Genomic DNA, 24,922 nt, shown 5'->3' with positions numbered 1-24,922 from the left:
CCCCAGACTCTCAGAGGGGAACCAGAGAACATTATTAGAAATTTAAATGGTGGCTTGACACTGAGTAAAGAGTGCTTGAAAGGGTCCATCGTGGACCTGGTTGAAGCACCGCCAACTGCCTGAGGGCGTTAACAGCATCTTGGAGGAGGGATCTTAAATTAGGGAAATAGTGCAAGGGGAAAGGATAAATGTGATTTTTATTCTTTGGTTTGTTTTGCGTATAGCAGTATAGTATAGTCTGAGCCAGATTTTTCTGTTGCTTAGAAGGTAGTTCATCAGCAGTACTTGAAAATTGATGGCATTCTCTTTGCACGACAAAGAAAAGAGGGAGCAGAGAAATCTGCTAGATGTGTTCCAAAATTATCTCTTTCCCAGTGTTCTTTCATTAAATATAACTCTGTACTTCTTGACCCTGGCTGGCTTCTGAAATTATTCACTATGAAGGTCTGGTTCTTTTTGCGATGGAAAAGCACTGAAGTTTTTTGCATCCTGTGTTGAAAAGCCCCAGCTGTTATGACTGGAAAATTAAATAAGCAAGAGCAAGACTATATTACATAATTATCCAGTAGTGCATACACTAACACTAAACTGTTGCATTGAAACCTTTATTGCCAAATAAAAACGTTAGTTAAGCAGAAGTTTATGAAAGTTTGCACCTTTAGATACTGTACTGAAATTCTATGGAGGCTGTTGTAAGATGATAAACTGCTGTATAGATAAGGAGAGGTGAGTAATGAATGTTTTAAAAATAAACTACAGAAAACTGGCAGTAGAAATGTGTATGGTTTGTTTTTTTTTGCAAAAAATGCACATTACATGTATTCTATGGAAAATGAATAATTCCCCTTAATTTCTGTGTGTGTGTGTGTGTGTGTGTGTGTGTGTTAGAGAGGGGGGGTAGGTAGGTAGGGAGAGAGAGGTAGGGAGAGAGAGAGAAAGAGAGAGAGAGAGAAATGAGTTCCAAGAAGGAGACACCCAGGTCAGGAGAAAACTTACAGGCAAGTTGCAACTTTTCTGCTCCTGTGTCATATATTAAATTGAACCAGTAATGACTCATCCAATCCTTGCTAATCCTCCCTACTGCAAGATAGGTGCATGTAGAAAATTAATGAATAATCTTTTAAATCTTTAGGGCATTTTTGTGTAAGATCAGTTATATAAAAACTCTTTTAGGTTAATATACCCTTGGTTATAATATATGACAAGTTTTAAAAAGTTCATATTGTACCAAAAGATTTAAATTAAAAATTGACTTTATTTTTTTTAAAGGCCACCCACCTTTCAGGGGGTTTTTTTGTATGAAAAACCAAAATCACTATCATTATGTGTTAAAGAAATCCATGATGGGAGATGCCAGATGGTTCTTCTTGATGATTGATTTAGTAAGCCTATAATCATCTATTTTTTCCCCATTTTGAAAGATCCTAAGAAGAGATTTCATACATACAACTGTCAGCTGGTAGGGGGAGGGCCCCTGAGTGGCCAAAACCAAGCATACAAAAAGATCAAAGGAAGGATGATTAATCACATGACTTTCCTGTTAATTATTTTTTTTTTTAGTAAACATTCAAAAGTCTGGCACGGTTTCCATTGCTAGGAACAAGATGATCCTAAGAGTGTTCAGCAACACCATTGCTACTGAACAATTATATGCTTTCAATTCAATTTTTAAGTACTCTTACAGCCATGTTCTACATACTGTTACAGCTCTGGGGTTACAGAGTTTGGGGGTGCAAAGGCACTCATAAGTGCTAGAATTAATGAATGGTATAATTTAGATAATATTTGCAGTATTGAAGGGAAGATACCAGGGCCTCACCTGGGATGGAAGTTGTTAAGAAGGACAAAGGGTACTGGAAGCAAGCTATTAATTAGCACATCATGATTTGCATATTATGTTTGTGCTTGTAGCTGAAATCTTAAATGAGCTTGAAATCCCTTTCCAGTTCCTCTGCAACTTGTTTTCTTAATACCTTGTGAGGTCAAGTGGTTCTCTTCTGTCCATTTACCATTGGTTTGGTCCCAAACCTGGAATAAGAATTAGTACTGCCAACTGAACTTCCTCCTCTTGCTTTCTCTTAAGGCACTTTGCATATATTATGGGAGCCAAATGCCTGTCCAATTACCGGCTTCCTGACATGTGCATGTTAGTTGCTGTTTATTTTATTGCATTTATATCTTACCTTTCTTCCAAGGAACTCAAGGAAGCATAGAGTGGAAACTGTTGGCTCTTAAAATCAAAAAGTTGGCAGAACACCTTTTAAAGTGATCCCAAATGAGAACGAAAAGGAGCACAACTTTGGCAAGGGAAGGCAAGCAGACAATAAGGAATTCAAAAAACGGCTCAGAGAACATATGGATGAAAACATTACGACCAACAATAACAATCCTTTAAATATATTACAGTGGTACCTCGGGTTACATACGCTTCAGGTTACAGACTCCGCTAACCCAGAAATAGTACCTCGGGTTAAGAACTTTGCTTCAGGATGAGAACAGAAATCGTGCTCCAGCGTCGCGGCAGCAGCAGGAGGCCCCATTAGCTAAAGTGGTGCTTCAGGTTAAGAACAGTTTCAGGTTAAGAACGGAGCTCCCGAACGAATTAAGTACTTAACCCGAGGTACCACTGTATTAGTAGGAGTCCAGCAGCAGAGGCAGTTGGATGGCAGTAGAATTAAAAGTGTGCTAAAGGAAGAAAAGGAGATTGCAGATAAATAGAATTATTTGCATTTGTTTTCATTGTGGAAAACGGCAGAAGCCTGTGCCTGAACTGATGTATCTGGAAGGAAATCTGAAAGACTTAGGCAAATAGTGGTGAAGAGAGATGCCTTATTGATAACTCAAAACAAACAATTCACCAGGTCTAGATGGTATCTACCCAACAGTTCTTAAATAACTCAGATGTAAAACTTTCGATCTTCTAACCAATATATATATAACTTGTTCCTGAGGTTGACATCCATACTTGAATATTAGAAAGTGGTCAATGTAACACAAATGCTTCAAAAGAGATCTGGGAGAGGGGTCGGAATTCAGGAAATCACAGGCTACTTACATTAACAAGTGTTCTGGGGAAACTGGTTGGAACCATGATTAAATATAAAAATTGCCAAGCCTATAGAAGAACAAGTATTGCCGAAGAACAGTGGAATGTCCTGTGTTCATGTCCTTGTGGGCTTTCAGTAGGGATCTGGTTTGCCTCCATGATAACAGGAGGACTAGATAGGCTGACCCAATAGGGTTCTTCTTAGGTTCTTATGCATATGATAATCCCCTCTCTACTTTGTCCTCACACAAATCCTTTAGGTTAGGGTAAGGCTGAGGGATGGTGACAGGCACAAGGTCACCAGCAAGCTTGATGGCTGAGTGTGAATTTGAACCTGGGTTTCTGCAGCCCTGGTGCGACATTGTAACTACTGTATGACTTGTGTGTCTTCTTGGAGGTTCGCCTTGATCCGTCATTGCCACTGAAGGTCCAGGTGGCTTTGGTGGCTAGGAACATCTACCAGCTACCGGCTGATCAGCTACAGTTGTTCCTGGGCAGGGATAATTTCCCTGCAGTGATTGACATGCTGGTAATCTGAATTGATTAATGAGCCAGTTTGATTACTATGAATATTATGGCAAAGAGGGTCCAGGAGCCCCAACTTGTGCAGAATGCAGCTACTTGGTTACTGAGTGGATTCGATTATCAAGACAGTCCTGAAAGTGCTGCATTGGCTGCCAGTGTTCCACTAGGTGTTTGTGATGGCTTATAAAGCTAGAAATAGTTTGCATCTATAGATACTTAGAGACCTTCTTCCATACCAACCAGCCTCTTGAGTTAAGATAATGAGGAAGGCTTGTTAGTGGCTCCATATGGGAATGGCATCTGTTGTGCAGTAACCAGTGAAAGGGTCTTCTCTGCCATGGTACCATGGTACCCCAATTGTAGAATACCACCCTATTCCAACTGGTTTTACATCTACACTGTTAGGCTTCCCCCAGCAGCCTGAAACATAACTCTTAACCCAGGCACTCTGTATTTGGTTTTCTGTGGATTTGTTATTTGCTATCCTAGTTTCTATAATTTCTGCCCTGTGTGCATTTGTATTGTGGCAAAATATGCATACATATACACACACACATACATATATGTGTGTGTTTCATTGTGTCCCATTCCAAAATATTTGGGAGAAGGGTATGTTAGAAACACAAATGGATTGCTTGTAATTGACCAGTAAGGGTCAATTTAAGAAATCTCTGATCAGTCTCTTTCCTTCAATGATTTGTCTTCAGATTTTTCCTAGAGAGTTGCTGGCATGGTTAAAATGACACGCAGTGTATTCCGAGTCTTCTTGAACCTTAACAGTTTCAGATGTTGAGCAAGTCATATGTGCTAGATACCCTCATGCCATCAAGCCGAAATGGAATGAGTGGACAATATAGCTTTTGTTATCAAAGTGCCAACAACCCTAAATCTGCATGCAGTTACAATTGTATGAGGATGGTGTGTGCAGTCCATAACTTGATATGATAGTGCTGAGCTCTTGCATTTCAGAAATGAAAGAACAAGCCTTTGAGAAATATAATTTACATTGGGAAAGGCTAGGGGATTGCCTTTCCCACACATTTCAGACAACATGTCTTCACAGAATCATAGAATTGTAGAGATGGAAGGGATGAGGGCCATCTACTCTGCTCCCCTGCATTGCAAGAATCTTTTGACCAAATGTGGAGCTCAAACCCACAACCCTGAGATTAAGAGTCTACAGGCTTGCCTGTATCTTTGGGGTGACACTGCTTCTTTACCAAATAGCTGTATGTTGAAATCTGAAATTGTATTTACCCCTTTTGCTACCTGTTTGGGAAAGTGTGCTGTAGTGATCATTGGGGTTGAAAGCTCATTTCTTTGCCCATCGCATGGTGGCTGGGCTGGCAAATTGCTCTCTCTGAGAGGCAAACTGCATGTCGTGGAGTTAGGCGGTGCCGAATTTGTATAAAGTGGGGACATTGTTTCTGTTGCTGGGTCCCTGGAATTATCCGATGTATTCCAGTAATCCGGACTGAGCCTCATTATTCTGTGAAACGTGGGGCTGCGGACAGGGCACGGATGAGATTCGTCACTTGCATAGGCATCCCGACCGGCGGGCACAAAGCCTCAGGCGATCGAAAGGACGGAGACCTTCACCTCCTCTGACCTCCGAGGAACTCGATTGTAGTCTTTATTGTCAATCAGACGATGACGGCACCAACGAAATCCCGCCCCTCGAGCTTTATCTCGGACCGCGCGCCTGTCATCTCACACCTCAGCTCTCTTCGGCGCGGGGTTGCGCCACCCCTTTGGGAAAGGACTAAAAAGGCGGGACTTGTTGCATTCCCCGCCCTCCCGAAGAGCGTCTATTGGCGTCGTAGATGGCTGCGGCGTCGCGATTGGTTTTGCTTGTCGAGCCACTCAGAAATCGGATTCGCTGGGCGGTGCGGGCATCTGCCGTGCTCTGTGCCCCCCTCCGCGTCAAGGCAGCCAGCTAGTCAGTCAGTCTTTCTTTCTCCTTCCTGCACTTTTGATGGTCCTCCAAAGCGAGTAGCGTTTTGAGCGGCGAAGCGGGGCATCGCTCCCGCGAGGGGTGAGCGGCGTCGGAGAGGCGCTTGAGGGTGGACGACGGGTGAGCCTGGGCAGCGGGCGCTCGCTCGCGCTGAGGGAACTTTTGGTTTCCCCTCTTTCTTTCCTTCCCTTCTTCCCTTGTCCCCCGCCCTCGCCACGAAAAGAGGAAAGAAAAGAATTTGAACGTCGACTGGTTCTTTTTCCGTTGGAAAAGGAGCGTTGGAACGGTTGGAAGGAGCGGGCAGTTCAGTTAACGGCTCGTCGGCATGGAGTGCGGGGGGCTTCCTTTCTCCTCGCGAGGTCGCAGGTTTGAACCACTCCCCCCTCCTTCTCGAGGCAGACCCCCGCCCGCCCTCTTCGTCTCCTCTCCTTTCCCCTTTCTGTTTTTGGGAAAGGCAGGCAGGAGCGCGAGGGAGCTGGCCGCCGCCCTCGGGTCTCGACCTGAGGGGACAACGGGGGAAGCGCCGGCAACGGAGTGGGCGGCGGCGGGTCGCTGTGAGAAACGAGGGGGAGGCCGCTTGGCATCTGGCGCCCCTCGATCTTGCTCGGGACTGTGGGAGGCGGCAGATATCCGTCCCGTGGCGGGGCGCCCGCTGGCTGCGGTCAAGGGGGGGGGGGTCGGCTGGGGATAGTTGGCTCTTCGCGCCTCCGGGGCTGTCCTCGGAGCTCTGCCTGCAATCCGCTCCTTTAATGACTCGAGAGGGAGCCCTATTAATACCAACGGGGCTGATCTCCGCGTAAACAAGCCGAGGATGGCGGGGCATCCCAGGGTCAACGTGCAGCTCCGCCGCCGCCGCCTCCTTTTGCTCTGCACATTCCAGAGGGTGTTAGCTGTGCTCGGGCGAGAACAAAAAGGATTCTCGTGGCGCCTTGGAAGGCTGCCGGATAAAGTGGGGCTTTAGACCACGAGCACTTTGCACCGAAACACACTCTTTAAGGTGCCAGCCACAATACAGTACTCTTTTGTTGCTGTTGTTGCTGCTGCTGTCTTTTTTTGGCCGTTTCCACGCAGAGGCAACTAGGGGGAAAAAAACAGGGTCCTCAGAACTTCCAGAGCGGGTGGCTGAGTTAGTCTGTTGCAGCAAAAAACAATAACCCCAAACCCGACAGTCTTGTGGCACTTTGAAGACGGGCACATTTATTGTAGAATAAGCTTTTGCGGAAGAGAGCCCACTTCCTCTACTGCTTGAAGGGTTATCCTTAGCTGGCATATCTAAATGGGGTTGCAGAAGAAGAAGGGTGTGATCATCGAGGTAGTTTTACAGTGCTTTGCCCTCACAGAATCCATGCAGCCCCAAAGTAATGAGGTGGGTGTAGATTTGGTTGATGGTATCTTTGGTTATTAAGGGAAAAAATGGAAGAGTTTTAGTATATAGGCAGTGAAAGCTAGCTGGCACTGAGGACATCTTCATTCGAAAGTTAAATTGTCTGCAACTTGCTGTTTTGCCAAGGAGGCCTAACAAAAACTGTGGAAATAACCGCAAGGGTATTTTTCAAAGCCCAATTATTAATAAAGTGGATAACTGTATATGCATGCTGTAGAAATACGTTCTATCTACCTTGTAATGGAACAGCATTCAGTAACAGTAAGACACAAGTTGCACTGCTGCCATACCATCTATTTCATCACCATTAACAGACATTCTTGCTCTGACTGTCCCTATTGTTTTCACTAATATATTTGCTTTCATCTTATTTTGCTTTTAGGGGTAACTGTCGTGCATCTCAAAATCTTGCTCTAAAAAGGAAAGTGTTTCCTGTCAGAACTTGACTTCTCAAATACTATTGGAAATTGTGCTCAAGAACTCTTATTTTTATTTAAGTACTTAAAACTTTACATGCTTTTTGAAGATCATAACTTAAAATCTGGTGTTGCTGTCTTCTGATTAGATAGGCTACCTTCCTGTAATCCTTTTATTACATTTAAATCTGCTTAAGTCTGTTGTGATTGAAGGTAGCTGCGGAGTTGAGATCATTTGTCTCAGTAGATTTTTTTTCAATCTGCTTAACAGGTTCAGGCACATATTTAGTGTTGCAATTTTTAAACCTCTAACACAAACCTTTAAACCTCTGATGCAGAAATTAGTGTTCTTTTTTGTCTCCTTGTGCAATCTTGAAAATACGAATGCTTGCCCTGTGAATGCATTGTAGGGAATTTACACATCAAAAATGCAAATTGTTAATGCAGGCATGGGGGTTTCTGCATTAAAATTTATATTGACTATGCAGATGAAATATATTTTGACACTCATTAAAAGGGTAGAGTGGACAGACAGAATATAGTTATTTTAATGGCTGCTTGTTTTGGCACCCAAACTGCATATTCACTTGACATGCAGTCCAGTCACACACAGAATATGAAACAGCATTTATGGAGTACATTTCATTGAAGTAGATTTCACTATGATGTTGGCTATTTGCCTAATAGTTACTGATCATGGTAGCCCTCTTATATACAAGGGGTTACTATAAATGGACCCTTTGAAGTTATTATTTTTTTCACTGCCAGTGCAGTATTCCTTACAGAGAATAAGCTTATATAGAATAAGCTTGACTATATTTTACAGTTACATGGGTAGCTCCTGCTTATCTGTTGCCTCTGGTACATATATTCCCACTGTGCAGTGGAGGAATTACTAATTACATTCCACCTTTTTTCCAAAGTGCTCGGGAGTGATGTGCATCAGGGATTGCCAGCATGGTGCCCACAGGCACCAATATGCCTATCCATCAGTGCCCCCCAATATACATAGTTATCCCTCTCCCATTTTGTCCATCAAGTTTAGTGGGAGAGAATTATTTCTTGTAGCTTTGTTGATGAGCCATTGTTTAAAGCTGGGTCTGTCTCCCTGTCCTTACCATGGCACCCACATTATTGTACCATGCAATTTAAAAATAATAATAAACAACACTTGAGAGAATGCCCTCAGAGTCTTTGGGAATGGAATGCCTTTACAGTCCTCATAGTAACCAAGTATGTTTTTAAAGATCATGGCACAATGTAAGGTAGGTCATATGAGACACCCCAGGGAATAAATATCCCCCAATCCTGATGTAATTACTAAAATTACTGATGTAATTACTAAAATTAAAACCTTTTTTTTAGTGGCAAAAGGACCTATAGAGTCTCCAATTGCCACCAGCTGCAAAGTCAAAAGCACCAAAACTATTCTAGAAACAAAATATTGTATAGATGCATCTACAAATGTGCCCATAGTATCACTGGAAACTCCAACACCACCACTCATCATCACATAATTGCACAGATGTAATGCCCAACATTAGTAGCACCCATCAGCATAGGGTGCTTGTTGTACAAATGCTATTATAATTGTGCCTTGCCAAGTCCACTTGGTCTCATGCACAGCGCACAAACATACTGTCTGGAAGTGTCCAGATTGCCTCCCTTGTCAGAAGCCACCATGGTTTAATGGGCAGGTGGGCAGCAACTGACCTTTGTAGTTACCAAGTCCTAGAAATTTAATAAATAACAACAACAACAACAACTGACATTTGTAGTCAACAAGCTTTCTGAGTCATTCGCTCAAACAGGGGTTGAAATTGTCAAATGGAGCCAGCAACAGGAAAGGGTTGCAGCAGCTATAAACAACACCTTTGCCATGGAAAAAGCCACAGCCAGAGAGAAGGAAGGAGCTCCTAACTGCAAGAGATAGCTAGATATGTAGGTCAGTGGGTAGGTGGATTTATGAAAGCTATAGTTCCCTTTCAGAATTCTGCTGTGGGACCAATGATCACAAAGAATGTTTTGCAAAAGAAAAATCATTTGGACTGTATTCAGTTGGAAGGAATAGTATTTTATTGGCTAAATTGTTTTTTTAAACTTTTTTCCTGACTCTATGGCTTGGCAGGGAAAAGTGTGAGAAGAAATTCATAGGCTTTTGCATTGTGTGTGTGTGGCACACTTTCACTTTTTTTCTAGAACTGTAGCCCTATGGGTTTGTTGTACTAAAAGAAATTATTTTCTGTATACAGTACTTATTTGAAAGTCATCCCATGAAACCCAGTAGGGCTTAGTCCTGAATAGACCTGCATAGGATTAGAAATTCTGTCTCCGGCTCCACCCACCACTATCCCTGCCAACAGATTTTCCTAAGGGAATGTTGCTTTTTAAAGAAAAAAATTGCCCATACCTGTGAAACACCATCAAGGGCTGGTGCTAGAGAAGAATCCCTAGGGAGCTTAGCATCCCTCTTAAAATTTATGTTCCCCTACCAGTGTGCCCCTGTTCTGCCTTCTCTTTTCCCTCTATCTCTTGTCTGTTCCCAGCAGCCTCTTCCAGAGCAAGGATGTTGCTACTGTAGTGGTCATTTTGATTATTCTAGTTGGTGTAGGATTTGAGAGTGATCCTATCTTTGCCCAATAGGCATAACACAGTCCTGTAATCTCTTTATTCATTGTAGTATGTGAAGACAGTTCTTAATGCATCCCCAAAACCCATTAGTGTCCCATGTGTTTCACTGGAGAGTGTTTAAATAGTTTGTAATGTTTATTGCTGCAAACTTTATGATGCCACACAAGAGACCCAAGTTAAACAATATTTGTACAACTCTTGCAACTCTTACTATAGCTGATCTTGAAATAGCTACTGTCCTACTGTTTCTGTTCTCTGTCCTCCAGAGTTACCTTCCTACTGACACCAGCTCACGGAGGATGGGGCCTGCTATCATTTTACTGCTTGTAAAACTAACAATATACGTTAAAGCAGTGACTTTGGCTGTATTTATACAGATTATTTTGTTTGTTTTGAACACAGTTTGATTTCTTTTATTGGTACTGAAAGTTGACTCTTTAAAAGAAACATTTGACAATGGCGTATATAATATATGTGGTTTATTTTCCTTCTCTGTGTTTTTGTGGGTTAAAACAAAATAAAATTGCTTTCAGGAAGACTCACCAGGGAGGTTTAAATACCGCACAGGAGAACTTCGCAGGGTTGCTTTTGGAAAACAGACCATAATGTTGCTGTAATTAGTTTGCTTGGCTCTACATTCATACCTCAGGTTGAAGTAGCTTCAGGTTGAGCATTTTCAGGTTGTGCTCCGCAGCGACCCGGAAGTAATGGAGCGCGTTACTTCCGGGTTTCGCTGCTTGTGCATGCGCAGATGCTCAAAATGACGTCACGTTCATGTGCGGAAGCGGCAAATTGTGACCCGCAGACGTGGGTTGTGTTCGTTTCAGGATGCGAACGGGGCTCCGAAACGGATCCTGTTCGCATTCAGAGGTTCTACTGTATATTGCAGTCTTCAGTCATGCTTTGATCCTGCACTGAATTTTTATTCTTCATGAAAAGAACATACAGGTTTTGCTAATTCAGTATAGTCTTAAATACACAACCAGAATATTACATGCAAGTTTTTTGCTCTATATTATCTTAAAGCTTTAATCGGCTATTGTATTTAGTATTTTACATGCATGCCACAAATAATCCTTTAGTTATCAGTGACATTTTTTTTCTATGTAAGACTCAAAATGATGTCATTTTTGGAGTTTGTATTCAAGAATTTTATTATGCATAGATCTCATAATTACTACTGGGAAGATCAGAATTAAAGGAACAAACTTTAAATATTATAATTAAATTAACACTAAAGTCAGTTGTCAAACATTTGCTCTGCTAGAAGTAATCTACATTCTGTTCAAAGCAGGAATGTAAATAAAACTATATAAACATTATAAAGCTGTGTAAGAACATTTAATCTCTTTAGTGCATTGCAGCACATTTTATTGATATTTTAAATATTTAATGTGGACAAAAACAGATTTGACATACATGATTCTGGTACCATATATTTGTGAGCTTTTGCTTTCACATAATATTGTATTCCTGGTGGCTCAGTTAAATGCTAGGGTTTGCTTTGCCAATTACATTTGCATAGTTGTTTCTGTACTACTTCTCTTAAGTATATACTAGTAAGGTCTTGTACAAGCATACACGTATGCGTGAAGGTTTCCTCAATGATGCCAAACTACACTGTGAGCCATGTGTATATATTAATGTAATGTTCACTGGTGTTGGTGTACTATCCATAACTCATTTTAAAATTGTGGACGAAGAGCTGATGTAATAACGATTTCCTTAAGTTCTTGTAATGCATTATAGCTTTCAAAAGCATGTGATGCATATTTTTATTGTTTTTCTGTAGGAGGCTAATGTTTAATACCCTATTTAAAATTAAAAGTTTCTTTAAAAGTGCCTATGTTGATGCATTTCTATTTGTGGAGGACTAGACCAATCCTATTTTCCCCTCCTGTAGCTGTTGAAGCTTAAGTTGGAGTGCATCCTGTGTGGTTGACCTGAGAGAAACTACTCTGCCCGATTACCTTTAAAAGCCAGAAGCAAGCTTCTTGCATTTTCTAGCTGGCATAGGGCTGTGTTGCAGAAACCTTGAGTATGGCGCAAGCTGACTGCCCTGTCATTTCTTTCCACTTCTTTGCACGGCATTCCTGTGTTCTGTATAAGGATTTCCCTCCTGTGTTGAAATAGAAGCACTGATAGCACTAGGACCAATCAGGGCCGGATTTAGGTTTGATGAGGCCCTAAGCTACTGAAGGTAATGGGGCCTATATGTCCAGCTGTCCTTTGTCAACAACAAATTGTCACTGTTTTTTGTGTTGAATATATGCTATATGGTAATTTATGGACCTAGTAGGTAACCAAGGCCATTTCAAAGTAATTGTTGGACTGAAACACAATTGGAAATGTACATCCAGCTTGTTTTTTCCTTTAAATTTTTTGGGGGCCCCAAGAGAGTGGGGCTCTAAGCTATAGCTTGTTTAGCTTATACGTAAATCCAGCACTGGGACCAATCTGAGTGCATGGGAAAATGAGGTATTTGGCCTTATAAATCCTGAGCTCAGTTCTGTTCTGTTATTTCTTCATGACAAGTTTGTAAGTGACTGACAAACGTATGATGAATGTTATTGTCTTGCAAATGATCAAGTAGAGAATATTTCCATTTTACTTTCAGATTCACAAATGATGAAAGTTACAATTCGGTACACGTGTATTTGGATGTAAACCCCATTTAACTCAGTAGGTCTTTTAAGTTGACATGTATAGGTTTGCACTGGAGCACAGCTACATTTGGCCAAGTAGTTTACTAAGACTTTTTCTGGGTGAATAAGTTGTGAATCTGGATGGTTCAATTTACTTCTAATTTCTCTCATGGATAATTTGCCTTTCCTAAGCCATGTTCCTCACAAAATATAGTTCTGATCTTTGCCTAATTGCCTAATGGTGCTTCAGAGTCCATTAGGAATACAGATAGTTATAGTCATAAGTGAAAATTGAATCAATAGAAAAACCTTTCAAACTAGAAGTATGAGGGGAAATAGGCTTGATAATTCTTGAATGTATGCTGTAAATTGTACAAAATGACAGAGTGCTGACCACACCCAACTTCTGCTTTTTGTTCTTGAATCAGCATTCTTAGGAGCTGTTTTATAAACAAGCCCTTTGTATGCCTCTGAAATGTGGTAACATTTAGATTATAAGGTTATTTTGCAAGCATATGAAGCAGTTGGCTTTCATATGTTTTCTTTGACTGTCAGTCACTATTTTAATGACAATAAAATGATAATTCTTGTGCTCTGTGATGTGCAGTTTGTGAGAGCACTGTAGAGTATTAAATCAGGGTGGAGTTGGAATAGGTTTTCTGAAACTGTTACATGTTTGCTCATAGTTCAAGAATGTATGTGGTAAGATTCAAATCTCCAAAAAATGTCTCTTCAGTTTTGTGTTGCACCCTTTGAAAATTAGCAGTTTTTACTTTTTATACTAGTCATATTGTTTTTCTTACAATATTCAACAGTTGGTGAGAATCTTTACATAATTTCATAGTAATATTTAATATGTAAAACAGTGCTTCAAGATGAAGGTGAAAAGCTTTTCTCCCCTGCAGTATTCACTATCCTTATTACATTTAGCAAACTTCTAACCTAGTTAGGAGAATTATTGCCTATTTGCTGGCCAGTTTGAAACAATAGAACTGTTTTGGGAACTAAGCAGAGGTTATATGTCTCTTTCTTTTTCTTAAACCCTTCTTTTTCCACTGTTGCACCTCATTATCACCTATGTAGTCTTCTGTAAGACTGTTGGTGATTTACTCCTCCCAAGAATCATGGAAGACTGCAAGTGGTCTTAAATTACTCTTTCGAAATAAACTTTACTATAAAGATTCAAATGACTGAAACATTCACGCAGCGCTTAAACTATAGAACTTGCTGCTACAGGAGGCAGTGATGGCCACCAACTTAGATGGCTTTAAAAGAGTGTTGGACAAGTTCATGGAGAAAACCATCAATGGCTTCTAGCCATGATGGCAATGCTATGCCCCCACAGCTTGAGGCAGTAACATTTCCAAATACCAGGTACTGGAGACTGCAGGAGGGAAGAATACCCTTGTGCTCAGACTCTGCTTGAAAGTTGCCCTTAGGCATCTGGTTGGCAAGTGTGAAAACAGGATGCTGGAGTAGATGGACTATTTAGAAATTATTTCCTAAGTGTATAAAGATGTCTGGAATAAACTCTAGGAGCATAAAAGCAGTAGTCTCAGTAGGCTAAGGCTCCTGTCGTCTTGTTGTTTTTGAATAATAAATGGGTGGTAATTATTACTATAGATTTATTCTGTGTTCCAAATATTAATATGGTATAGTCAGCTTAGTGTGAGAAAACAGCCAAACATTAACTGAAACTGTGACAAGAAAACAGATTAACTGTCTACTAGCAAATACAGCATAAAGTTGTTTGATATAGGCTTAGGTAGATAAAATAAGCTATCACATATCACTATGTTTTTTAAATTTAAAAAGTTGACCTTTTCAATAAAAATATCACTTGGTTTCAATCTGCATGTAGTAGTCTGACTTGAAGCAACTAAAACCATGCTGTTTTGTAACTTCCTGCTGTTGGCACTGAATGGATGTTTGCTTCTGCACTGTATGAACTTCATTTTAATTGTGGATTGTTCATAAATAATTCATCTGATAAAATTAATAGTGCAATTTAACATTATAATGAAAGACAAGGCCTTTCACTTTATCTTGTTATATGTCTTGCATCGGTACCAAATTAATGTAACATTATTTCAAAGTAAGTATTTTTTTAAAAAAATATGTATCTCAGATAAATTTCAGTGGAGTTATATTGGAGAGTCTCAGCTTGATCTTTTATCAATATTTGTTAATCTGTTAACATTTGTTACAGTTTCTGCTATTAAGCAAACCAAACTTCTTTGATATAGAATAATCAGTTTGCTATTGTTAGCATTTCTGAGGAACCAAGAATGTTTGCCTTCAAATTTGGTTGGCTTGTCTTCAGTTTCACAGCAGAGCCTATAGAGTGCTGTGGAACTATTTTTTGTGTATGTCTACTTTATATATTTCAAAAACAGTGCAATGGAGTGGATTTGATTTGGCTTGACTTTATAAGGAAGGATAAATGTGGAAAAGAAAAGTATTTTGGCTGACACAGAGCTGTTACAATTGTAAATTGATAGATGACAAATCATATAATATAAATGAACATGCAAATGATTTTTTTCAGCATGATTCCATGCATGAGATTATATATATATCATTATTTAACATGGTGCTGCATTGGTCTAGTTTAAATAAATAATAGGAAAAGCTATGGAGTAATTCAGAAAAAATAGTACCATAAATACAATAAAACTTTAGTATTGCCGAGCATATCAGCAGGGATAAGCAATTTCCTGTTCACATTCAGGACTTCCTATGGAGGTAAAGTCTGCGTGACTACCTAATAACATGTACATGAAAATTGATTAGTTCTATTTTTCTCTCCTAATTGCTATAGATCTGAACTTGTGAAATTGACCAAAAGTAGTATGTTGACATCACAATTGCACAACAAAAGCATTCTGCTTTAAATAATACTCTGTTATTTTCTTGAAAAGGTCTTGGTTGGATGACTCATACTCTTTATAAACCACATTATAATGAGCTACTTGGAGAGAGACATTTTCTCTTTCCTTCATCTTTTGACAAAGGGATGTGCATTATGGCTTTTTAAGTTGCTTTGAGCCTTTGTAACTATATACCAGAAGAAGAGTAGGGAATGTATAGAACATTCCAAGAAGCTACTAGATAAGGCTGAAATAGTTTCAGTTCTCATATTTATTAAACACCATTTTCCATGATAGAAAAAGCATTCTAAAGAGTATTTAGTGTTCCTGAATGAGTCACATTTCTCTGCAGTTATAAATATACTCCAGACGAGAGTTCTTGGTTTCTTGTGCTTTCCTGAACAACTCAGAGCTAATGCATCTTAGGCTTCTGGAAATACATGCTGTCATTTCTCCTTTCCCCCCTCCCTCCCCCGACTCTGCAACTAGAATAATTTGAACAAATGGACCCCGATTAGTTAGATACTTCTGTTGTTTGTTGCTATTTGGTGCTATGAATTTTATATTTTTCATGAACTAGGGTTGGGACTTATGGGAAAAGTTAAGAAAGCAGCCTGTAAAGTATCAGGCATGACTCTGGGGTCAGCTGATGTCCATGTCCAGATCTACTACAAAGTTGATTCTGAGTCTGGTTTTATTTATTTCTTCAGTATTCCTAAAGCTCACATTTTCATTTACTGTCTAAGATATTATCGGTGTTTGTACAAAGTAAAAAGACCTTGATCAAGTGGCCTTCATTGCTCTTTACGTGCGTCTCCACTGAACCTAACAACCTGATGTCAAGGTTTCCTATGCAACCAAAGACAGCAAAGAGGAAAGTGTTAGGTTGTTTCTTCAGACAAATTCTATTGCTGTGGCTGTCTTCAGTTCCAAGGGAAACAATTTATATTCCACCTTCCAGATTTCATTACATGTCTTCATGAAAATAAAGTTAGCCAAGAAGTAGTACTTAGATGAATGATTTTGCTTATACTCCATATGTTTTAAGTATATTCCCTCACCAAAAAGTCGTAAGAACTGTAGTTTACCTCACAGGGAGCTACAATTCCCAGCACCCATAACAAGCTATAGTTCCCAAGTTTCTTGTGGGGGACAGTGCTTTAAATATATGGAGTGTGTTGTACCTTAAACTCAGCACTAAAATGATTGGTTGAACTGGGTTCCAAAAGCTTTAACAGAGGTAATTGTTTGGTAATTGTACTTTACACTATACATCTTCTTCGAATCTTATGGGCTTCCCCCCACTACCAGTAATTTCTGTTAAGTAATTTCATACATGTGGACATTATATGGCTATAAATCTGTGTTTTTCTCATGTAACCAGTGATACTGAGAATCCTAGCTTGTCCTTTTGTGGATAGAAATAAAAAAATGGTGGCAGTCTTCCTTATCTGTCAACATAATTGAAAATGTATTGTGTGAAATCTGGTGTGCTGATACTTGGCTACTCTTGCCAGTTTGAGGGGCAGAGTTGATGGTGTCTCATGACTCCCCTTCCAAAAAAAGATTCTGGAAAAGTATTGAAATGAAAATATTACACCACTAATTCTACTTCAGCAGACTTACATTTGAGAGGAATATATTCATTTCCATATCTTAGCATATAGAAGTTGAGACATGCTTTCATATACATCCAAAGGTTTCAGAGAAGATGTGTATAGTCTGAACATCTGCTGGTCTTCAGTAAAATATAGGTTTCCCCCTCTTCTTAACACTCCAGCATTTAAGATAAAAAAGGAGTTGCATAGCTATGGAAACGGTTGCATCATAAGGCTATATATCTACTCCTTAGTGGTTCCACTTTTGCAGAAAACAAGTGTACTGCATAATAGTTAAACTTTTTGCTCCAAATCTTAAGGCTGAAGATTTCAGAACAGATGTTGGAAGATGTTGGCGGTGGACAAAGGGATCGTAGAAGAATGGTTATCGGAATACAAGGTAATATATTTTCAAGAATTAAATGCTAGCAATTATCCATAGTAGTAGAGCCAGTATAGTGTAGAGCAGAGACCCCAAACCTTTTGGATATTGTGGACACATTAGCTATTTTGAAAGTCTTATAGAATCCTTCACAGAATGGCATCATGGGGGTCATACCTATCAGAAACCCAAGACCTTGTCAGCACTTAATACCTATGCTCAGAGATCTTTACAGGTTGTCAATCTGGGTACAGGGCCAGGTTCAAGATGTTACTCATAGTACAGTATATAATGCCCTTAACAACTTCAGACTAGTTACTTACAATATCATCTTACCCCATATATGTCCACTCGACTACTTCGACTTGCGGAACTGGCACTGTTATAGGTGCCACATAATACCCGTTCTGCATTCATAAGAAGTCAATCTTTTAATGTGGCAGCACTTACATTTTGGATCTCCTAGCCTATTGATACCAGGCAGGCACCCTCACCGTACTCTTTTTAGCTCCTGCTAAAAATATTTTTTGTTTAGACAAGCCTACCCAGATAATGTGGCATGTTTATGTGTGGTTTGATTGTTTTTAGTTTATTGCTGATTCCCCCCCCCCATTTTTTCCAAATGTTTATATAATAGTTTTAACTTCTTTCTACCAATACTTTTGCTGTTTTATTCTCTTTGTAGACCACTTTTGTACCTCAATCAAGTGGCATATAAAGTTTCTGAAACAGATAAATAAAATCTCTCCTATCTAATTTACGCTTCTTTGCAGCATTACCATTCATACTTTCTTTTTGTCCCATATCACCACCAAAAGGCATACATGCACCCTTTCTTGCAAGAACATTGTCCTTCAAACACTCCCTCTATTCCCCATTTTCTACTTTCCCCTTTTTTCTATGTATATGAATGGCTAGAATATACCTTTACATAAGTTTAGGTGCCAGGCAAAACGTTTCTCTTTAACCAGGTCTTTGGCTTGGACTGATTAAAATTCTGTGTCCTTTTAAATGAGTTTGTGGGAGGGAGGTTATTGGTCTGTTTGTTTTATTACCGGTATATATTTTGTGTCCTCATTTTGTATTTTCATGTTGTGAACTGCCCTATGATCTTCAGCTGAAGGGTGGTATACAAATTTAATAATAATTTTTTTATGAGGTAGATTTGCCCCCAAGAAAAATACAGCCTGAAAAAATAGGATGAATACTTCATATGAAGAAGGGGAAATAAATATCTTAATTGCAAATAAACTTATATATTGGCTTACTGTGTCATAAAATGTTTTGTGTTAGACAGTGCCAGAAGCATCTATACCAAGCTATGCTAAAAATCTGAAAGACAAGAGTTCTCTGGTTTCATCTCTTTATAAAGTTATTCAGGATCCACAAAGTGAGGTAGGTAAATGTGTACAGAATTATAATAGGGGTTGGGAGAACAGTTGAGAATAAATGGTGCATGCTGTTTCACTGCAGCACTAAGTTCTTAAGAAGTGGGCAGGGTGAGCAGAAGCAAGAACAACACAGAGCACTAAACATTGTCCTCTTCTTTATGAGACCCTACTTTAAACCTCTTGTTTTGACTTTCTGTAGATACTACCTTTGTATATTTCAACTTTTCTATGGCGCTGCTAAGACTGGAAATCTGATTTTAAAGAGTACCCTTTTCAGCTGAGAGCCAAACTAGATGTGAAATAAAATGTATCAATAATTAGATAATTATTGGAATTTTGGGAGAGAGTTTTAACTGTTTTCTTTCCCTGCTGCATTTCTGATCAAAGACAGAAATTCACAATGTGCCTATTTCTCTCTTCTGTGGTGATGAAAGAGCAGCTCCGATTGAATATGGCATAAGGGGAGAATGGGGCATACTAATTTGACATTTACAATACAATACTGTTTCTTTTAAGAATTGATAAATTTTGCTTCTTTAAAAAGTGTAGAAATGCTTACTGATGTGTTAATCCACTAACAAAATATTTAATGTTTGGTTTTGTTTCAGCTGCTAGAACCAGTCTGTCATCAGCTGTTTGAGTTTTATCGTAGTGGTGAGGAACTTCTGCTTCAGTTCACACTGCAGTTTCTTCCAGAACTAATATGGTGCTATCTTGCTGTTTCTGCCAGTAAGGACCTACAAAGCAGTGGCTGCATAGAAGCACTTCTCTTAGGAGTTTATAACTTGGTTTGTATTCACACTTGAGAAATTAATTATTCTCTCTTGGGGAAAAAGTGCAAATTACAGTGTGATGTCCCGGGGGCCTCTTAACCAGTTAGATCTAAATCTCTGTGACATACTGCTATTAGCAGAAATGATCATGTGGTTTTGTCAGAAAACAAGCAAAAAATCTGGAATATTAACTTGCTCTGGTTTGGTATTCTCTGTATCGACATTAGTTGGATTTAGCAATTGTATTCTGTAGCTTTAGCACAGTGGGATGAAGGAAGCTGTTTTAAAACAGTTGAGCTATGCGGCATTCATCAGTAGGCATTCTTCATATCACATGTTTACCTTCTAAGCTCATTGTGATAGTAGTAGGATAACTCCTCCCTGGAGCGTCCCTCCGACTAAATATTTGGGAGAGTTGCATGATAAAATGGGCTGTGTATTATTCTAAAAGGAAAACAGGGTTGGAAGTAGGTTCCCTGCTTCCTTCTATAGTCTCTCTCCACCCACCCCTCAGTATCTCCTGATGTGGTATGTGAGATATTGGTGGGGAAATGAGTGGGGGGTTGCTGCAGCAGGAAGCAATCCAAAGTACATCTGATATTGGAGTGGGGGAAGAAAGTATGTGGAGTATCTGCTCTTTGCTGTAGAATTCCCAACACCCTTTTCTTCTGCTTGAAAGTGAAAGACATTGGGAGGAAGGGCAAAGTGGGTGGGTGAGAGAGACTACAAGGCATTATCTTGCTTTCTGTTACAATATAATGGAGCAATAGATTAACAATGTGCCTTTCCTAAACTTTCCTTGGCTCTACTCTGTGTCTTTGGAGGGAGTGGGAGAGGCAAACATGGTCTGTATTCTGGGAAGGCATTTCCATTTCTGTACTCTGGTTAATATGCATAAGCATACTAATGAAAAGAATGTGATTAGCTGATACAGTTAATGGCTATCTACCTGAATTTATAACCATGGTAATTACTTTTTCTGTATTAAGCTCAGAATTGGCGTTTAAATGTGGAATGTCTTGATTTTGATGGAGGCTTAAAGGAAACTCATTTCTCAGTTTTCTATCTGTACTTAAAGCAGTAGTCTCATATAATAATAAACAGAGTCTACTTTGCAAAATGCATTGTGTTCATCTTGTGGGTCAGTTTATATACCTTGAGGACAGAGAGATCAGAATAATCAAGGGTCTGTCAAGGGAGCCCCCAAAGTCAAACAATTTAAGAGACGGCTGAGTCATGGTGCTATGTAAAGCACAAGTGACTTTCAGAACCTATAAAAATGAGTGTGACTATCAGCCATTAATGATAAATAGTTTTCTTTCTCTGTTCATTGTGATAGAAATCTCTGCTGGATCAAGAGAACTTTCCATTAACTGGTGTATGCCATTACCCATAAGATTTAATCAGGACTCTAAAGAAGCAAACATATTGAGCAAGATTAGACTTGATTAGTAAATATTTCCACATGAGTAAAACTTCTAATATGTCAGCTGTCAGATGCTTTTTGATTAGGACATCCTAGAGGTTAAGAAAAAGAAGATGCTGGATTTCCGCATTCATCATCTTGTAAATTCAAGTGTTCACATGTGCATCCATTTAGTAGCGTTGGGCATAATTAAAGAGCTAATGAGGGATGGGAAGTTCATGCCCTACTCTGTTGCAGTTGCTCAAGCGATTTCTAATCTAAACAAACTTCCATATGTTTTTCATTATATGACATAACTTTCTTTTATACCTTACAGGAAATAGTTGACAAAGAGGGGCACAGTAGGGTATTAAGTTTTACAATTCCATCCTTATCCAAACCTTCCATATATCATGAAGTAAGTTTAATAGACACTTCTGTTTCCATATGTGTGTGTAGTTTTGTTGTAGCCTCCCTTGCATGAATGTCATCTGGCCTTGATTTTGTCATCTTAAGGATAAATATTTTTGTTTTAAAAGTCTGCTGGTAGTGCAACTAATTGCTGTTTCTTGCAAAGGCACAAGTGATTAGGGCAAGGATGAACACGAGAGTACCTGGGTTTTGCATGCTGATTAATTTATTGTCCTATGCCCTCCAGGTGTTTAAATTGTCTCCCATCAGCCCCAGGGGGAAATGGCCAGTGGTCAGGGATGATAAGAGCTCTACTACAAAGCATTGGGGGTGGGGATCAGTTTGGGAAAGACTGTTCTAAAAGTATCCTTAATATGAAATATTTGAAGTAAAATATGATGGGTTTCAGTGTTCTAGAATATATAATGTTGCATTTAAATTATCTGTGAAGTATTGTCATGGCTAAAGTTCTAATGAGTTTCAAGTGTAACTATGTAGAACAGGCATAGGCAAACTCGGCCCTCCATATGTTTTGAGACTACACTTCCCATCATCCCTGACCATTGGTCCTGTTAGCTATGGATGATGGGAGTTGTAGTCCCAAAACAGCTGGAGGGCCGAGTTTGCCTATGCCTGATGTTGAACCTAACTTATTTAAAATTATGAAATATTTTACATTAGATTGGTCAGTGGAATAATAAAGCTGAAGATAAAATGAGAATAAAATGTCTGTTGTTGGTTAGAGTTTAAGTGGATGAAAACTGTGATAACCAAAAAAATTGGATGTGTTTCAGCGAAACGTTTAGCACTGAAGTATAAGGACACATGATAGCAACAGACCCTCTTGCAAAGTTAGGTCTGTTGCCAAATCCCTAGCCGCAAGGGAAATTGGAAACATAGCACAAGTTGGGCTGAAGGCAGGAGCTGAGCCTACCCCGCCCCCATGTTTTAGCTGGTTTTCTCCTGATGAGGCTCCAATATCAGAGGAAACTCCTGTTAAGAGGTCATTAGCTCTTTTTAAAAATAGTTTCACTTGGAATTGCACAGGGAAGAGTTCAGCTCCCCTTTTTAACCCACCTGTGTCAGTAAACTGATCTTGTTACCACTCAAGTTACTATTGAAGTGGCACAATGAATCTTCTGTACTATATTTTAGTGGCCTTTCCCCATTTTACTTATGAGTGTACTGCTTACCATGCAACATTCAGTTAAATTTTATACTTTTATGTTTGTCAACAATCAGCTGTCTATTTTAGTTTCTTTGTGCTTTTTTAAAAAAAATATATATTCAGTACTGCTGTTCTTAGTGATGTATTCAAGTATCTGTTTTTCTTAGCCTTCCAGTATTGGGTCAATGGCTCTTACTGAGGGTGCTCTATCTCAGCATGGCTTATCCAGGGTTGTGTATAGCGGACCTCATTTGCAGAGAGAGATGTTAACAGCACAAAACAGGTAAAAATGCATGCTGTTGCTTTCAGTCTTAGACAAAAAAACCACACTTGGCCACTTATCAACTAGTCTTCTATGTTTTCTTCATATCCCACACTTAACATAACTTTCAATAGTATAGTTTATATGTTAGTGGTATGTTCTTGATAGCAGTTCATAATGTGTATCAAGCCGTGTGTATTTTTTCAATGAATCAGAATTCTTTATTTGTTCATAGGTTTGAAGTATTGTCATTCCTTTTGTTGCGTTACAATGCTGCCTTAAGCTATATGCCTGCAGTTTCTCTTCAATCTTTATGTCAAATCTGCTCAAGGTAAGTTTTCTTTCTTGGTTGAACTGAGAATAGTATTTTTAAATTGTAATCCTATGGTGTCTGTTCCAATCTGTAGAGCTTGGTACAAGTTAAAACTCCAGTGGGTGATTTCTCATTTCTGGAAATGCATAAGCCAGCTGTTATGCAGGTTTGTCACCATTCTTAGGTGAAACACACAGGTTCCTTGGTACATGGAAAACAGTAATCTAAAAGAGGAGGGCAGGTGCTTCAAACAGTACTTTTGGATCCCACCCCTAAACAGGATCACTGTCTCTCCACATTTGGCCAGTGTAAAAGAAGAATGGGTATGCAAGAGAGCTCCCTGTAGGGGAAGTCATATTCTTGAGAGGTAGGCGACCCTGCTCATCACATTTAGTCCATAAGGCTAATCCTAATAAGGATCTGCCCCATGGAGTCCAAACAATTCCCCACCCTGAATCAGTCAGATGTACACTCAAATTCCTAAGTTTAATTAATTGGTTTGTCAGACTATTGTATCCAAGGCAAAGCTCTTCAGGAATCCTGCTGGAATCTTTTATGAGCTGGATTGCTAATTAATAGATAAGAGCAAAGTTTTGGTTTGTAGGAGACAACTCTGAAAAGATGGAATTGGCTAGTTAGATGCACTCTTATTTGACCTAAAAAAAGAACATGCATTTCAGGATTCTTTTATACTTTTCAACATAAACTGCACACATTATTTCCTCTTTTTAACACACAATCAAGCAATCTAAAATAACAATACTAATACTAATTATATTCTTTTAGGATCTGTGTTTGCGGATATCCTCGTCAACAAGTAAGGAAATACAAAGGCATAAACAGCAGGATTCCAATTTCCTCTGAATTCATGGTGCAGATGTTAACTGGGATTTATTATGCTTTGTAAGTTCAGGAAATGTTATGTCCTATATTTAAAAACTAATAGTACATCACTGGTTGGACAGTGTACATAGTGCATAATGCTCATTTACATGACAGAGTCCAGTGATCCTACGGGTGCTGTCACAAAAGATTTTGGTTTCTGAAAGTTGTATCTTACCTTTCTGTAAAACATAATGATTGACTCTATAGGAACCTTAAGACATATGTCATTGTGTCTAGAACTGTCTTTCCCAGGAAGGGGTGCAGCTTGGAACTGTTCTGCTCCAGTTCTGCTTGCGGAGCTTCCCATGGGCATCTGATCGGCCACTGATCTGATCCAGCAGGGCTATTCTGATGTTCTCATGGAGCACCAGCCATGTTTGAGTAAAGTTACCATCTGGGCATACAGAAGCAGTGGCAGACCAAGCAGCACTTTAGATGTGCTCCTTTACACCAGGTTTATCCAATTCCAGGTCCTCCCATTATCTCTGACCATTGGCCATGCTGGCTGGGGATCACCAGACAGAGTTAATGACTAGAAAATATCATTGTAAATATCAGTGTTTCCAAATAGCTTCTATTATTTATTGAATACATATTGTTGTGCATTTTATTTCTATTATGATAAATGATTCATCCAGATGGATGATGTTGAAATGAATAATCATTATAATCAGTTCTGATTTTGTGTCTCTGCTAACTTTCTAGTTATAATGGAGAATGGGATCCAGCTCGTAAAGCAATGGATGATATTTTATACAGAGCACAACTGGAGTTGTATCCAGAACCACTGTTGGTAAGCATCTTGTGTTAAATTCTTCTATAGCATTTGTACATTTTATTTAAAACATTTATATCCTCATTTC

At 39.3% G+C, this 24,922-nt stretch overlaps 1 protein-coding gene across 9 annotated transcripts in view; it reads left to right on the top strand.

The window, feature by feature from the left end:
- The window catches only part of HYCC1 (hyccin PI4KA lipid kinase complex subunit 1), a 39,570-nt gene that overhangs the window by 5,311 nt on the left and 9,337 nt on the right, over positions 1-24,922 (top strand). For 5 of the 9 annotated variants that reach the window (XR_008332994.1, XM_053410435.1, XM_053410441.1 and 2 more), the window contains exons 1-9: positions 5,531-5,645; positions 17,390-17,469; positions 18,745-18,846; positions 19,451-19,630; positions 21,358-21,438; positions 22,767-22,882; positions 23,097-23,192; positions 23,961-24,077; positions 24,765-24,852. Coding sequence is in view for 8 of the 9 variants with exons in the window: in XM_053410435.1 (XP_053266410.1) it covers positions 17,419-17,469; positions 18,745-18,846; positions 19,451-19,630; positions 21,358-21,438; positions 22,767-22,882; positions 23,097-23,192; positions 23,961-24,077; positions 24,765-24,852 (831 nt within the window). In the remaining variant the exon portion in view is untranslated. Of the gene's footprint in view, positions 1-5,500; positions 5,646-5,798; positions 5,892-6,236; positions 6,892-17,389; positions 17,470-18,744; positions 18,847-19,450; positions 19,631-21,357; positions 21,439-22,766; positions 22,883-23,096; positions 23,193-23,960; positions 24,078-24,764; positions 24,853-24,922 lie in introns of those variants that run through there. The other 4 variants (XM_053410437.1, XM_053410436.1, XM_053410438.1 and 1 more) reach the window with 4 other exon arrangements.

Source organism: Podarcis raffonei, chromosome 12, assembly GCF_027172205.1.
Source record: "Podarcis raffonei isolate rPodRaf1 chromosome 12, rPodRaf1.pri, whole genome shotgun sequence".
In the NCBI taxonomy this organism is placed as follows: Eukaryota; Metazoa; Chordata; class Lepidosauria; order Squamata; family Lacertidae; genus Podarcis; species Podarcis raffonei.
This window is presented reverse-complemented; position numbering and strand designations above follow the sequence as displayed.